General features: G+C 32.2%; 1 protein-coding gene across 2 annotated transcripts in view; it reads right to left on the reverse strand.

The window, feature by feature from the left end:
* Positions 1 to 17,627, reverse strand: part of LOC132745923 (lysophospholipid acyltransferase 2-like) — a 30,243-nt gene extending 12,616 nt beyond the window's left edge. Inside the window, exons 1-3 of one of the 2 annotated variants that reach the window (XM_060734942.1) lie at positions 17,442 to 17,534; positions 4,097 to 4,116; positions 128 to 273 (exon numbers count right to left, since the gene is read on the reverse strand). In XM_060734942.1, the coding sequence (XP_060590925.1) occupies positions 128 to 168 (41 nt within the window). In that variant the 5' untranslated portion in view covers positions 169 to 273; positions 4,097 to 4,116; positions 17,442 to 17,534. Of the gene's footprint in view, positions 1 to 127; positions 274 to 4,096; positions 4,117 to 17,441 lie in introns of both variants that reach the window. The other variant, XM_060734941.1, reaches the window with a different exon arrangement.
* Positions 17,628 to 18,229: the final 602 nt, after the last annotated feature.

Raw genomic sequence — 18,229 nt, forward strand, 5'->3', positions numbered from 1 at the left:
AGTCCTTTTTGTCATACTAGTTACAACCGTTTTGCATCAAACCCTCATTATGCAATATACTATCAAATTCTTCAGGCTTACTAAACACCATATATGGTGTTAAAAAAATTGTAAATTTAGAACTTACATTCCGAAACTGAAAAAGCCAACTGATACTCCAATCGTCATGGCAACAATGTGTCTCACAGTGACCCCCACCTTGGACGGTGGAAGATACTTGTAATACAATATGGCACATACTAAACAGAATGCTTCTCCACCGAAAAATATCAACTGAAAGAAATATTGAAATGTAATTCAAAACTGTTCTATGATTTGCATTCACTTAATTTAAAATTACTTGTGTGATTGACAAATTTAAATTACATGTACTTGTTTGATTGATGAAAAGGTTGAAGAATAAATGTTACAAATTTTCCGAGAAACCATTGATATTTATATCAAAATGAAAACAGAAAATAAAAATATATACAAATTTTAATGATAAATTGAGATTAAAACATAAATTGATCATGTAATTCTTCATATGTGAAAACCTTTATTCTTTAATCATAAATACAGTCATTTATTTTTTCATAAATATAAAGTTGATTTACAGATTGTTATATATTAACTATTATTAAAATACAATGCTTAGCTATAAACCAGTCACTGCACGCAAATTCCATGAAATCTAATCTAAACTATTTTAGCATCAGTTAAGATTAACAGATTATGTAACAGATTATCAAACAGAAAACATTAAACAAGTGTCAGGATAATCATCACATCTCAAAATCTGAAAGCCTGGAGTGTAAGCTCTAGAGTTATAATGTTAATTAAATTTGAGCCACGTCACGACAAAACCAACACAATGTGTTTGCGACCTGCGCATCCGTGCAGTCTGATCAGGATCCATGCTGTTTGCTTACCAACTCTATAACAAGTAGAGAAACTGATAGCGAACAGTATGGATCCTGATCAGATTGCGGGGATGCGCAGGCTGGTCTGGATCCATGCTGGTCGCAAACGCACTATGTTGGTTTTGTCATGACGCGGCTCATTATTTTAGTCTCTACAAAGCTACAATCTGAGTACATGTACATGTTAGTCAGAAGTGAGGCGTTAAAAAAGAACAACAACAGTTTGTTTCCTAATTTCACAGCCATTATAACCCTTACTTTGTATTCACATAAACGTTTGTAATCTTTCTTACTCTCCAAGCCTGTAATTTCTTCTTACTTTGTTTCATTCCTTATCCAACGAAATTCCTTACATGAATTCAATCACATTAAAATCATATCTTGAATGGCGCTTCACTATCTTTTGTATTGTAGCGTAAAATTACAAAGCCAAAACCATGATCTGATTTTAATGAGATTGATGGGTATAATATTTATACTGCATGGAATTTGAAACCGTTCAATGTTAAATACTGACATGTCTAGAGCCTTAAGACAGACTGGCATGGATGGATTACCAATATCCATAAAAGGTTTATAGTCACTACCCCTGTTAAAATTAACCCTTACCATCTTAAATGACATATATATGTTTAAATCTGGACAAAACTATTCATCTTTTTGAGGGAAAATTTCAAAATAAATTCTGATTAAATAGCAAACTATGGAGAAAATGATCAGCCAGTTAATCACTGTCTGTTCTTGTTGCATGCTGGTACATACAACAACTTGTGCCAGCTGATCTATGTCTGGTCTGGTTGCTGGGTAGATACAAATGCTGCCAGCAGACTGTCAGACTAAGGTTTCAAACTGTTTACACTCTGGTGAGATGGCAGATTAACTAGCCTGACTCCAGGGGTTACATATACATACTAATGTCTATGATCACTGCAAATATTTATTCTGTTTATATAACTTTCAAGTTGGTAATTTCTTACATTCTGAATAAAGTCATTCCAACCTTCCCATTATTGTTTCAAATACATTTTGTAACTGTGAAATTGTGAAACAGCCATTCTTTTTCTGAAGAAAAGACTTTAAGATTTCTAATATATTTATATTTTGCAATGCTGCAACAAAATAATCTTGATTGTTGTGTCCTTAAATTATCAAATTGTGGAATATTCTAAAATATGAGAATCAATGGAATTTGGACAATATCAAGTTATGATCATAATCAGCAGTTTTTGTTGATTTTTTTTAAAAATTACAAAATTTAATGTATAATGAAATAAAGGCATGAAAGTGTGACAGAACTTTGTGACACAAACTATGGAATGTAACTATGTTCTCCAAATACTGACTAGAATGCTATAAAGTAGTGAATGTGAACAATTAAAAAAAAAAACAACAGAAAATAAGGATTTACGTCAGGTAGTGACCTTTTCAAAAAATATGAATTAAGATTCTTTATCTTCAATAATGTAGATTTTATTGTTGAGTAGATACCTGTATAATAACAGGTCACTTTTCTTCTTGTAATACAGAGTAATAGAAACAAGGGCAGCAAATCTTTTTATTCAATCTGTGATTAGTCTCTGTCCTATATTTACATAATTGACACAGGATGATACTATGCTAAATAACTTAATTAAATTAACTTGTACATTTTTCAATCTGGACATGAACATTCATCATTTCAAGGGAAAATGAATTTATTGGGCTTTATGTCATATGGTGAGTTTCCAGCCTTTACTGATGGAGGAAGACTTTGGGACTGCCTCTCAATGTATTATTTCAGACACAAACGTGCACCAGAGTAGAACTGCAGATGTTCCATGAAAATTAAAAAAAATATTGTACTGACTGAATAGAAAGTAGTGTCTGAATATGATTAGAGGGCACTGGTTCTACAATAGTCTAATTAGCAGATTCTGTAGTGGCCAGTAAGGTTAGTGTTAATTAATACTACTTGAATGAAGGAAAGTGATGATTAATTTCATATTCTAATCTAATCATTTGATCTATCAATATTATTGCTAATCAATATTAATGCACTTAATTAAAGAGCATTATTAACACAAAGATATCCTTAAAAAATTGTACTACTATAAAAGGCAATTTATTAAATTGAACATTATTGTTAATGATTATAAAAGCCAAATGTACATATAAAGAGAGACATTAAAAAAAAAATCTTAAAAATCGTAAGTTTTCAAAGCTGAAAGCAACCACTTGTTTCATCAGGGTTTTCATTTTTTTATCTGAGGCAACACATTTGCCAATGAAAACAACCAGTTTGGCAAAGGGTCAAGGGGAATATTTTAATATACAACCTGTTTTAAAAGCATTTCAACCGATTATCTCGCTTTTAACCATATTTTGCACAAACTATGTACATGTATCGCATAGATAGTTGTGTAAGATTGTCAATCTGTTAATAATGAAAACCCTGGAATGTTATAGAAATGTGAAAATAACAGTTTTACTGTGTTGTCTTAAATATTGATAGTACTATAATAAGAGAGTTGAAAGACAGTTAGAGGAAAAACTATAGGCCAAGAACAGGGCATTACAAGTTGAAGTTATGACCATTTCAAACAATTTAGAAACCAAGACATATCTCATATGTTTTTTTTTATATTTTTTTAAATATATTTTCATTTGCTTGGCAGGATTTCTTTCTTTTTTACAATCAAAGGTTTGACATTTTATACAATACATTGTCTTGCATAATTATACAAATGCAAATGAATTGGTTAAAATACCAATGGTAGAAATATGTTAATAGACTGGGTTGGTTTATAGATAGGTTTTTCCTATCTTATCCTTAGGATCAAACAAACTTTTACAGTTATAACTCAGTACATGTAATTTGTCACCTTTGTGCAATAATGGGGTCACTCCATATATAATTCATTAGAAGTTAACCTATTACTGTACTTAGCCGATGATAAGCTGATGATATATCGATAATAACTGCAACTTGTTGATTACTCTATTATGCACTGTAAAGCTATAACAGAAAAAGTTTGTTTATACTCCAGGATTTGCAGAGTTTATTCCAATAAAGTTTATTAATACCTCCCAAACCAAGCATTCTTTCTAATGATATGTACATAAGTAATATATCTTGGTTTCTAGGTTCAATTTGGCAATGTTTTAGCCTTAACCCAATATGGTGACATCTAACAATATCATGTAATCATATCTACCTTATTTTGTATGTTTCTTTCTGTAAAACACAATCTATTTTTGTTAAATAAAATTCAAATACAAAAAACAAATTCATTGACAAGTATATACATTTTATACTGCAATATGCAAAATATATGTGTACTTTTATAACCAAATTTCTTAACATCCATATTATTTTTACCTGGAAAAGAAAGGAATTTATTCATCTATTTATTTATTCATTCATTTTAACGTCCATTTACCCGCTTTTATTTTTTCAATCAGCCACAAGAAAATTAAAATTACATTGTAATTAACACAACCACAGTTTTCTTTTGTGGTAAGATTTCAATAGGAGTTACCTCTTTGAATATCATATTAAAGAAAGTAAAATGGGAACCATTTAAGATTTCCCACGGCTGTAGTTTGAAAACATAGAGGAAGCAAAACTATGATAAAATTCTTGTCTCTTATTTTAATCAGTTGCACCTAAATTTTATCTTTGAAAGGTACACAACTGATAAAATGTGATAATAAATTATCATTGCCTGTAAATACCAATAGGTGTGGTAAATATTATCGGTCAGCAAATATTATCTTAATAATAATCATATTGAACTCTTTTTCATAACAATTATAAAGCATTTTTGAAATACAAAATCTTAACAGCTGAGAATTTACTGGAAAAAACAACAACAACAATAAAGTAAGATTTTTGGTGAGGCAAATGAGGTTAAATCTGAAATTTGGTCAAGCAAACCTGAAATTTGGTCAGGCAAATCTCTAATTTGTTTCAGCAAATCTGAAATTTGGTCGGGCAAATCTGAAATTTGGTCAGGCAAATCTCTAATTTGTTTCAGCAAATCTCTAATTTGTTTCAGCAAATCTCTAATTTGTCAGGCAAATCTCTAATTTGTTTCAGCAAATCTAGCAAATCTCTTATTTGTTTCAGCAAATCTAAATTTGGCCAGGCAATTCTGAAATTTGCTCAATCAAATCTGAAATTTGATACAAATTAATACAGAACTCATACAAAGACATTTTTTCCCCCTATTTTTACTTTTCCAATCACTGCAACATTTTAAATACTTTATTTTGTATTGTTCTATACAGGCAAAATAACAGTGTATGAAATATACATTAACCTGTCAAACATAATATTATGTAAATAATATGTAATTCATATTTTGTATATTAGTAGTTTTTAATATTTTTATAATACATGTATCGTTATCAATGAACAATGAATTTATTGCAATACACAATACAATACAAGTTGACAGTATTGCAATATATAGCAATACACAATATACAGTATACTGCTGTACCTCTACTCTCAGTAGTTCTGCAATTGATGGAAAATTTAGTTATCAATATATCAGAAGCTGATTTTTCAACTACATATCAATATGTATTGAATTTAAAAGCTAAGTAAAGTGGAAACCATTTTGAAAACTTATAAACTGTCATCATGAAGTTGATGCATGCTTGTTTTAAAGATTACAAAATACAACATATTTAAAACAAGAGCTGTCGGTAGGACAGCAACGCTCGACTATTCTTAGTGCTTGATAGTAAAAAAAAATGCTTGATACAATTACCTCCTCCTGTTTACAGGTTGGGGTAATGATGGTGAACAAGTGTGCAAAGTTTCAAAGCCATATGTCAATGGACTTTGAAAATATTTGAACTATTACAAAAACTTAAACGTAAATTCTAAGTCGAAAAAGGGGCATAATTCTGTCAAAATGCTTGATACAGTTACCTCCTCCTGTTTACAGGTTGGGGTCATGATGGTGAACAAGTGTGCAAAGTTTCAAAGCCATATGTCAATGGACTTTGAAAATATTTGAACTATTACAAAAACTTTAACGTAAATTCTAAGTCGAAAAAGGGGCATTATTCTGTCAAAATGCTTGATACAGTTACCTCCTCCTGTTTACAGGTTGGGGTCATGATGGTGAACAAGTGTGCAAAGTTTCAAAGCCATATGTCAATGGACTTTGAAAATATTTGAACTATTACAAAAACTTTAACGTAAATTCTAAGTCGAAAAAGGGGCATAATTCTGTCAAAATGCTTGATACAGTTACCTCCTCCTGTTTACAGGTTGGGGTCATGATGGTGAACAAGTGTGCAAAGTTTCAAAGCCATATGTCAATGGACTTTGAAAATATTTGAACTATTACAAAAACTTTAACGTAAATTCTAAGTCGAAAAAGGGGCATTATTCTGTCAAAATGCTTGATACAGTTACCTCCTCCTGTCTACAGGTTGGGGTCATGATGGTGAACAAGTGTGCCAAGTTTCAAAGCCATATGTCAATGGACTTTGAAAATATTTGAACTATTACAAAAACTTTAACATAAGTGGTTACGCCGACGCGGACACCAACGCCGACGCCGACGCCGACGCTCGGGTGACTACAATAGCTCTACTTATTCTTATCGAATAGTCGAGCTAAAAAGGATGTATGTTTAAGTTTTTCTTGTTGTTTTTTTTTTCCACAGACTCCTGAAAATCAATCAAGGGTTGTAGCTGGCCAGAAAAGAAGGGAGATAATTAGTGACTCCTCTCTTTAAACAAATAGAGAACTATTTGCACAAGACATGGAGAAGTGGGTTTTCTAAATTGTGCGAATGTATATTGAATAAAATGCTGAATATCAATGATATATTAATATCCCAACATTCAATGATAGCCCTTTATTACATTCAGTAAGAGTCTAAATAAAAGAAAACAGTTAAAACCCCAAGGGTACTAAAAACATTTTAAGGGTAGAAATTGCGGATGTGTTTGGGAACAAAAGTTAAGTTCTCCCTTCTTTCTCTTCATGCAAGCTTATATGTTATGATCATACATTAATTTTTATATACAGTACATGTACAAGGTATTCGGTGTGTGTCAAAGACCATGACAACCCCTCCCCTCTCCCACAATCCCACATGCTACAACCCGACTACCTTATTAATTAATTTAAACAAGAACCGGTTGAACCAGGTGATGCTCCCCGAGAAGGTTTTGGACACAGGAAAGTATAAAAAAATGAACAAAGGGCAAAAACTCCAAAATTAGGCAAGGCAAAGTTATGGTTTTTTTTTGCACTGCACTTCTATTCAATGAGATCTATCCATCTATAAAGTTTCGTGATAATATCTCTTATAGTTTTAGAGTTATGTCCCAGGTAAAATTCAAAGTGTAAAAATGAACAAAGAGCAACAAATCCAAAATAAGACAAGGGTGTGTTTAGGTTCTTTAGCATTGCAGTTCTATCCAAAGAGATCTATCTACCTACAAAGTTTCATGTTGATACCTCTTATAATTTAAGAGTAATGTCTCTGACAAAGTTCAAAGTGTCAAAATGAACAAAGGACAATAATTCCAAAATTAACCAAAACAGAGTTACAGTTCTTGTGCACTGCAAACCTACTCAATGAGATCTATCTATCTGCATAGTATCATGTTGATAACTCTTATAATTTTAGAGTTATGTCACAGACAAAGTTCAAAGTGTACAAATAAACAAAGGGCAATAATTCAAAAATTAGGCAAGGAAGAGTTAGGGTTCTTATTCACTGCACATCTACTCAATAAGATCTCTCTACCTACAAAGTTTCATGTTGATACCTCTTATAGTTTTAGAGTTATGTCCCGGACAAAGTTCAAAGTGTAAAAATAAACAAAGGGCAATAATTCAAAAATTAGGCAAGGCAGAGTTACGGTTCTTGTGCACTGCACAACTTCTCAATGAGATCTTTCTATCTACAAAGTTTCATCTTGATACCTCTTGTTGTTTCAAAGTTATGTCCCGGAAAAGAAAAGCGGGCGGACGGACTGACAAGGGGGCGACTATATGTTCCCCCGAAATTTTTCGGGATATTTTTTTTGATGACTTTAATTATAAAGTCATCAAAATTATTTTAATTAATAAGGTAGTCGGGTTGTAGCATGTGGGGTGGTGGGAGAGGGGAAGGTGGTCATTATGGTCTTTGACACACGCCGAATACCTGTGAGTACATGTATATATAAACAGTGAACTCCTAACTCATTCATCATATCAGTAAACATAATAACATTCATAGAAATGTTAAATTCTAGATGAAAGCTACAATCCTGCATTAGATAGCCTGTATCTTTAATCATTGTTTATCAATTATTATCTTTAATGAGTCAATATCAATAATCGGTTATTCAAACTTCGTCATGATACAATGACATCATTTTAACTATACCATATATCACCTTTTCAGATAGTTTCTAGATAGTTGCCGTACTTTCATTTGTTTGTGACAAATTTCATGCAAGGTGATAAATTGTTTGTTTCAAGTAGTCTAACTCACATATAATGTACTTACTTTCAGTCCTTGAAAAGTGAGCAACTGTATACCCCAACACCCCGACCCTCCCCCCTTTCAAGTGATGCCCCTTACATCCCAAAATAAAATTAACTCCCCACTACAAACATTATACTGTTTAATTTCTAAAATAAAATATACTATAATTACATGTATAATTAAACATACGTTTTCATTTAAATTTCACCAAAAGCCCAAATTATCTGCACTAATATTGCTTTGAGCAGCTTACTTATCATTTCTCATAGCTTTGCTTTGATTCTGTTTGATTAAGGAAAACAGTTTTGATTACCGTAATCAATATAGACTAATCCGTAAGACCAGATAAGATATGGAAATTAGGGAGACATTTGCACATGTTTAATTACGAGGGAAAAAAACTGTCACGATAATAAGGGAAAAAAACGGTCAAGATAATAATTGAATGCCTAAATATGAAATTCATACCACCTATGTAACATTTCTTGACATCTCTGCAAATTGACGAAATTTGGCAAAAGATGCCTCACTGTATTTATATGATATCTTACTTGCATGTACTAAGAACTATCTAAAAACAAATCTCATGGTTTACCTTTGTAATAACTGATCATTTTATCATTTTTCATAAGCAAATTTTTAAACTTCAAATGTATTCACAACATTAGTCACACCATCGTCAAATACCCACTGCCGAACCATTAACATTTATTGATTATATGTTATGTGATATGTTAATCAACCGTGGGTATCTGACGATGTAGTCACACAAACACTCACACCCCCACACACTAGCAAAGAAAGCTTGAGTACGACACAAACTTAATTTCTTAATTTTGTGTCTGCTTCCTGAAACTTCCTGGAACTATAACTAGTAGCGTATTTATAAAACACTTTTTCTGAGATATGTCTCAGATCTCAAGGATTTCATTGGTCAGTGCAAATTCTGTACCAGTTTCTGACCAATCAAATACCTGAGATTTGAGTATGACCTTGGAAAATGTCTTTACCCAGGTAACCTGGTCCTGAGACATAACAATTCCAAAAGTGTTGATCTTGTTTACAGGATAATACTTGCTTACATTACAGATATATTTCTAAGCATTTCATTAACCTTGCTATGTGTTAAAATAGAAATACACAGATATTCATGTATTAAATGCACACATTCAAGATGTTAGAAATTCAGTGGTAATGAATTTTCCACAGATCTCCATGCAAATAAAGACAGAAAGTTTCCTACATTTTATACATTGATAGATATATCCAATCCTACATGAATACAAATGAGCCACGTCATGACAAAACCAACATAATGGGTTTGCGACCAGCATGGATCCAGACCAGCCTGCGCATCCGCGCAGTCTGATCAGGATCCATGCTGTTCGCTTATAAACTCTATAACAAGTAGAGAAACTGATAGCGAACAGCATGGATCCTGATCAGACTGCGCGGATGCGCAGGCTGGTCTGGATCCATGCTGGTCGCAAACCCATTATGTTGGTTTTGTCATGACGTGGCTCAAATGTATTAAAGTTAAGACTCTGAATAGTATAGACTTTTTACTTAACAGGACAGGTTAAGAATTTATCCAGGGCTACTAAAGTGTATGCATGTTATATGTAATAACATAATTATGCACATAAAACAAGTGAAGAGAAAGAAACATGCTATTTTTAGAACTTCAAAACTGAAAGTAGGATTTTCCAAAAAGATAAACTGAGTTAATCTGCAATGAGTCATACTCACTGACACTTTTATTATTATTTTATGTTTCTCATACACATGAGCTGTTTTCTTGAATATCTGTAATATTTTACATCATGATTCACAATCTATGGTGGCTAATTGGTTCCATTTACCGGTAACTATTTTATAAGCCGAACACAACGAAACTTCTAAGGCAATGATCATTTTCTCATTAGTAAATGTGTGCTCACATGTATGATTCCAGCAAAATCTCAAATCAAAATCTCCTATCATCTTAAGATATCCAATAATTCCAAAACTTAAAGCACAAAAGTAAATTCATCAATAGTCAACCATAACAAATTGATGAAACTTCACCTTATAAAAAAATCCATAACTTTTACGACTAACAAGCAGGTTTTTTTAATTATCTTTCATTTTAAAACCTGCAGCAAATATTAAAAGAAAGTCTCTTAGCCAAAACTGTTTTCTTTGAATGCCTAAATTGGGAAATAAATTTTCCTTTTGCATTTTGTAATTCTGTTTATGTATGAAGAATGCTGAGCACATATTTTGTAAAGAAACAGAAAATGTTTGTTACCTAAACAAGCTCATTGCTTTGTCTGCTGGAATCAAAAGTGATTACCCATTGCCACTATTATAAGAGCCAGGCCATTCTGAGCCAGAGTGTTGTCGAAGGCTAGCCTTGATTTATACTGTTGGCAAAAGGCTAGCCTGAATTTATACTGATGGCAAAAGGCTAGCATTGATTTATACTGTTGGTAAAAGGCTAGCCTTGATTTATACTGTTGGCAAAAGGCTAGCCTGAATTTATACTGATGGCAAAAGGCTAGCCTTGATTTATACTGTTGGTAAAAGGCTAGCCTGGATTTATACTGTTGGCAAAAGGCTGGCCTTGATTTATACTGTTGGTAAAAGGCTGGCCTTGATTTATATTGTTGGTAAAAGGCTAGCCTGGATTTATACTGTTAGCAAAAGGCTGGCCTTGATTTATACCGTTGGTAAAAGGCTAGCCTGGATTTATACTATTGGCAAAAGGCTAATACAGTTGGCCTGGCTTTATACTGGTGCCAAAACGCTTATTGCTTTCAGTTTCAGCAGTGTTAAGGCATGGATCCAGAGGAGGCTTAGGGTGGTCCCGACCCGCATTCTTCGATTTGGCTGATCTGTTTTAGAATATGTATAGAATTTAGTACTACATTTTGGTTTGGAAAATAACTTTCATAATCTATTGTGAAAATCAATGGTAAGTAAAAATTAATGCCACCTCCTCTGGAATATGCATTATCCCTTTTCAATACTTTGTGACCCCTCTGGTAAAATATCCTTGATCAAAGCCTATCATAAATCAGCATAATTTTCAAAATCAAGCCATTATGCTCAGCATATTAACTATATGTACACAATGCCATCGTCAAACATTCCATATGCTGCCAAATTGATTCCCATCACAAAACAGATTTTTTTATATATATAAATCAGAAAATGAAAAAAAAAAACAATTCTTGGCAAGTGTGATGTCATTTGACACTTTTTGTTTTGATTAACAAAATATCAGGGTCGTCATTAGGTACTATTGCATTCAGAGATTCTGCCAATTTTTTTTTTTAAACATTGTGCCCCGACTCATGCATATCAAAAATCAAGCATATAACAGCTTGTGCTTGCCTGATTATATCTGTCAATGCAAATTTTCTTCTCTTGTATGATGTATCCTTATGTACAAGAATTAATAAAACTGGAAAGACAATTTATGTATTCCCAACATCATGTACAACAGGCATGCTCTGTTCATTGCTTAGCCTTATGCATGGGTACAGTGAAAGACAAATCACATATGAATGAAAAAAGAAAGTTTTCTGGCAACAAAAAAGAAAGCCTTAAACATAATTATACATTATGTCACGGTCACTTTACTGCAGTAAAGTGACAGTTAAGTCATTACTGCACTAAGGTGACAATATATCAGAATCTTAAGGCCATGAGAAACATGACTAGATTGCGTTAAAAAAAATCTTTGTGGTTTTTTTTTCATTTTATGAAATAAATATAAAAATCTGTTTTGATTTAATAGTAGCCCTCTGATGTAGATATTTAGAAATAAGGCAACAAAACAGCCTGCAGCAGTGTTTGTTGTTTTTATTACTTCCTTATCAAATCAATTTTGACATAAAATAAATACTGTATACATGTAATTGGTTAATTTTGATATGTGAAATATTTGCGATGTTTGCGAATTGAAATTATTTGCAAATATTTGATCGTGCAAAAATTATTTCTTTTTAGGCAAACTTTCTTCTATCAATTGAAAACTCGTTTTCATACAGTATCTTACACATGAATAAGTTTGACTGTTCAGGTACTGAGATTAATTTTTCTCATTTCTTGTATCTTATAAGATTGGTATAAAAAATTCACAAATGTTTTAATGAAACAATATATGTGCTAATAACACAGTGACAATATGGTATTCATATAACAAAATAATGTTTCAAAATATGACAAATGATAATACATTATATATTGTTTAAGCCAATATATATCATTATATGTTTAAGCCAATATAAAACATTTTATCTTTAAGCCAATATAAAGCTCATCATGTTTAAGCCAATATAAAACTCATCATGTTTAGGCCAATATAAAACATTTTATCTTTAAGCCAATATAAAGCTCATCATGTTTAAGCCAATATAAAAGTCATCATATTTAAGCCAATATAAAACATTTTATCTTTAAGCCAATGTAAAGCTCATCATGTTTAAGCCAATATAAAACTCATCATGTTTAAGCCAATATAAAACATTTTATCTTTAAGCCAATATAAAGCTCATCATGTTTAAGCCAATATAAAACTCATCATTTTTAACCTAATGTTAAACATTTTATCTTTAAGCCAATATAAAACACATATCATATAAGCCATAAATTTAACTTTTAACAGTCATACATAAAAATATTAGTCACTATCAATTCATTAGACAAGTATATGATTGTTTTATCATCGCAAGTAGTTGACTAAATACATGTATAAGGATGGAGCCATATGATAGCTCACAGCTGCTAGTTAGAATATGATTCACTGCATACAAAAATGGGGTCAGTTATCAAAGCTATCAAAATGGTTTTACTGCCAAAAAAAAATATAATAATACAGTTATAATAGTTCATTTTACCAAATATGAGAGGAGAGCCTGTGAATGAGAATCACATCTTAATATAAATTATCTCCTGTTTGTGTATTGTAAATATATCAACTAGGACATTATGCTGAATAAAACTTTCAAACTTAGGTGCTAAGAAGTTACCTTTTCTTTTCAAATCCATTGATTGCAAGTCAGATATAAAAAAAAATTTAACTAATTTTTTTTTTTACCTAATACTACCTACCACCAGAAGGGGAAAGCCTTGTTGTCAACCAAATAATGAAGGGAAAAAAACAATGGCTCAAGATCTGTAAGCCTTACACATACTTACACATATCCTCCTTTAACTCATAAAACACTTAACAGTCTGTTTTACATTTGTTTTAAATAAACCAAATTATATAAATTTTCTATGCTCTAGTTAAAACAACTACTCATATCTTTGAAGATAATTTGCTGCAAACTGTTTTGAACCATATTCCTACACCTATGGGGATAAATACACCAATCCAAGCATGGGGTATATGGTAATATTATCTATATAAATAACACTTGCTGCCCTTCCAAGTTCCAAAGAGTTATCATGAAACTTCTGAAATACAAAACATATATTATTTCTTTAAACAAGATATACATCTTTTCTCTGAAAGGTAAAGTGTGATGTCCTACCTACAAGTAAATCTATTAAATCCATTAGCCAAAGAATTACTTCTTTTTAAATAAAGGTGGTTCAAAAAATATTTCAACTTATGATCAGAAGTAATTCATAATGTCCAGTGATATTAAAATTTCAAAGTTTTTTGACATGATAACTATTCTATTTGTTTATTTATAATTTATAATGAATATACTGTACTTAACCACAACCTAAGCTATTTTCTTTTTATTTTTTCTCAGCATCAGATGGATAAAGAAAAAATAATAGATCACTCAAGCAATTTTATTTTGTATTTTGTAACATATCAACGTAACATCTGATTATGTTTCAAACACAGTCTCTCAAGAGACTTGAGGATAATCTTTGATTGGTGTATGAATTTACCAAAAAGATACTGAAAAACCAAAACATACCTAAACTATTTAATAAATATAAAAAATAGGAAATGTCATAATTGAGACAATATATATATAGGAAATATTTACATTAGAAGATGTATTGTCACAGAAGTTCTAATGTAAAATTTTACTGATTGTCACCTTTGCAGGGGCGTAGCTAGGGCTCGGAAAATGATACACAAAGCGAGGCACTAAGTGCTGAGAGGGGGAGCGTGCGGGAGGTGGTGTCCCCCTCCCGCTGGTGGGGGTACGGGGGGTCTCCCCAGGAAAATTTTGAAAAAATAGATGTTAAATCGTGAGCTCTGGCATGTCTTGAAGCACCTTTTGCACATAAAGCATGAAGCATTTTCAAGTCATTTTTCCCCGTAAATTGATAAACATATAGCTGCTCGTTTTACTTTTTAACTTATTTTATTATAACTTCGAACTTCGAAAAGGCAGTGTACGCCTTGTAGTTTTCTTATTTTACACGTGCATATACATAAAAAAATTTCCATGTGAAGTTTGATTAAGGATGCAGATCATGAAATTGGTTTATGTATGAATGCCCGTTTAATTGTAAAACGCATTTAACCAGATAACAAGTTTTTTTAGCATTTCTCATCAAATCAGTTTGGTTAGAACGGCTTTTTTCTTAAGCCTTCAGTCTTATTTATCCAAGTGTATGTATTATTTCCAAATGCACAAGAAAAATTATACTCTGAGAACACTTCTATTTCATCGTAAGAAAGTAGGGAAATTACCAGATACAACGAGATATTAAATGGTCTAATGATCACTCCATATATGTCTCCTCAGGCGGTGATGAGAAAGTTACAGATTTACTCATAGCCTAGATAGTATATTCTGTTGCCCACAAAGAATTATATATAATGGCCTCAATGATGGCTGCAAACGCCTCCGTGTTCTTTTGTACTGTCTGCGATAGGCCGTTGATCTGAACTCGACCACATTCTGCTCTTCCCTCCAGATGCGTACAAAGTGGTCGGCTCTTGTGATGAAATTCATGTGTTTTTTGAGTGTGTGTGCCCATCAACGACTTTTCTTGCGTTGCTCCAGTCAATCAATGGACGAGCAACAAGCACATTTTCAGCCGCATTAAAGGCAAAACATGGAGCACAAAATACCCCATCAAATAAAGGGATGTACCTTAAGTAGATGGGTGCGTCTATTGTTCAAACACAAAGTCCTGAACTCGCCTACTTGTTGGCTTTTTTCGAGTTCTCTGAGAGGTGCAACCCAACCTGTATGTGGCTCGAACTGTTCGGTGAGGACATTTTTTTTTAGAATCTGGCATTCTTAGTCGGCTTCTGATATCAATACTTCCGATATACAGGGATTGTGCTCCCAGGGTGCTTCTAGCGGTTCTCGAGGGGAGAAGAAGCAGGGGGAGACAAAGAGGAGGAGGTTAGTGTCTGATTTGCTGATCACAGGAGGGTCATATGCAAGGTCTTGTGAATTTTGTTTTGTTTCTGCCTGGTCAGATGCATTATCGACTTGAATGGGGTTCTGTTTTAGGACCATAAACAGGGTCGCTTGTCCTGGAATTTGGCGGATGTTTCTTTTCATTTTGACAACTAACAACATACCAAAAATTTGATGATTTTTAAAATCTTGATCTAGAACTTGAAAGATTTAAAATCGTTTTAAAATAGAGCTTTCCAAAGGAAACGATTGAGAAAGGATTGGTCTAAATCTTTAAGAAAAGTCTTAAAAATCTTTATTTTCTGAGAATTTGACCAATGAGCCTAGTTTATATATTAATGCTGAGCTTTCCAGTTAACGAGAAACTTAAATTCCTATTGCACATTTATTACGATAATTAATAGAAACGTCAAACGATAGAGTGACGCAATCATAGTTTACACTAGTAAACAGTATGACGCAATGAAATATTTTGTAAACAGAAATGGAGATCTAGATCTATAGCAACAAAATCATTAAAACTTAGATTTTCTCAACTTTATTTTTTTTACCTTCGGAATTTTTTGATACGCAATTGCGTATTGTGCATTATAGTCGCTACGCCCTTGCCTTTGAGCAGTAACAGGTTAAGTCCTTGAAAATTTTATATGAGTTAACCAGTTATTGCACTATTAAATGTGATGAGATATGTTTTTTCGGCATAATTCAGTTTCTGGAACAATATCTTATTTTGTATAACGTCATCCTTATTTCTCATTGTCTTAAATCTTATATGTTTTTCCACTTTCATGAATCATTATGTAGTTTAATGTAAGTAGTTATAAATATATAGTGAAATGAAAAGCAAACACATATTATAAGTTCCATGGACACCAGAATATACTGACAGAACATATCAGAAAACATCATTTACCTAGATAATGTAAAAATTTTGCTTTTATCATCACGCTTAATTATAAACTGACTTAATTCATTCTTCCCCCCATGTGGGGGGGGGGTTTGAATCTTTCAGTAATTTCATACACCAATATTTGGTTAATGATGTCACAGACCCGTTGGAACTGATAAAGCTACTGGAATTGGAGTAGCAGATTTTTCAGCAGTAGCAGTAGGTAATTAATGTTTTCATATAACAACATAATATAATTATTTTGGATATATCTTGTTTATGCGATCTGCTTCTCTTTATACAATTTAAAAAGGAATGGCAAAATAATTGTGTGTGAAGAGCCATGCAAATATTGGTCATTGAGCATATTGATTTTTTTAAAAATGTACAGTAAAAATGTAACTGGAATATTTGTATAGGATTAACTAGCATTCAAGTAAGGCAGTGCCGAACCGTAAGGGCTAGCCCCTTAATATATTATTAAGTAAATGAAAATTCCTGAGTAATGGTTCAGCATAGCAATTTGCAAGTTCGACATTTCCTGAGCTTCCTAAAACCAAAACAAAACCACTTTAAAACATTCTTTGCATTAATTAACATAATAGATATTATTTCTAGAAAATATATTGACAATTGAAAAATGAAGATCGATTCAGCTTCAGTCTTCATTATCATATAGATCTATAAATTTATTTTAGTCTACTTCATTTTTATTTCGACTTCAGAGCACATATGATTTTCTCCTCACAACAAACTCCGGTAGATTTTTATAACACATTTTACAATATGAAAATACTTAATGCAAATACTTCATACTCCATACCATATCAGTTGGCACACCCAACTTTTCTGCGACAGGTCTAAGAACTCCATCGTCTTTGACATCCATTTTCTTGATATTTCAGTTTCTCTTTAATTAAATGTCAAGGTTTTTATGGTAATGTGTAAATAATTACCAATCATATGTACAGTTAGCAAATTGTCCGATAGGTGGATGGATGAATGGACTCTCAAGCTCGGTTAAACTGGAAGGAAATACATGTATTACTGTACGTACAGTAAACCTTTATTTTGACCATACTGTAGCTAATTGCCAGTAAAATGCGTTATGTTTTACCATTGCCGAACATTTGGAAAGTCTAAAAATTGTAGTTCTTATCTGCTGACGAATAAGCTGACGCTTTAGGTAAAGAGAAAATGGACCTATAAATGTGTACTCGGAAAATAACCGCTCACAAGTTTAAAACAAAAATGTTGGCAATACTGTATATGAAGAACTTTGAAAATTCATTTTTCGTAAACTTCATTATATAATGTAATGTTATTGTGTAATATGTAATGTGTAATGTAATGTACATAGATCTAATGTAATATTTGACAAACAGCTGCCACAATAACTGTTAACTTCGTACATATATTTTTAGTTGATTGTGAACAACATAGTTTCTAGTGGGTAATATACGATGACATATTGAAGACATCAGAAATATTTTATCTATCACGTGCGCATGCGATACCTACCAGTGATTTTCCTACTTCTATAATGGACTCCGACAAAAGGCCTCTTCCCAATTGAAATTTTCTTTAAAATCATGCAGTTTTCCCAAAAAT

This window comes from Ruditapes philippinarum, unplaced genomic scaffold (assembly GCF_026571515.1).
Source record: "Ruditapes philippinarum isolate M1 unplaced genomic scaffold, ASM2657151v2 ctg3630_1_1_1_1, whole genome shotgun sequence".
Classification (NCBI taxonomy): domain Eukaryota; kingdom Metazoa; phylum Mollusca; class Bivalvia; order Venerida; family Veneridae; genus Ruditapes; species Ruditapes philippinarum.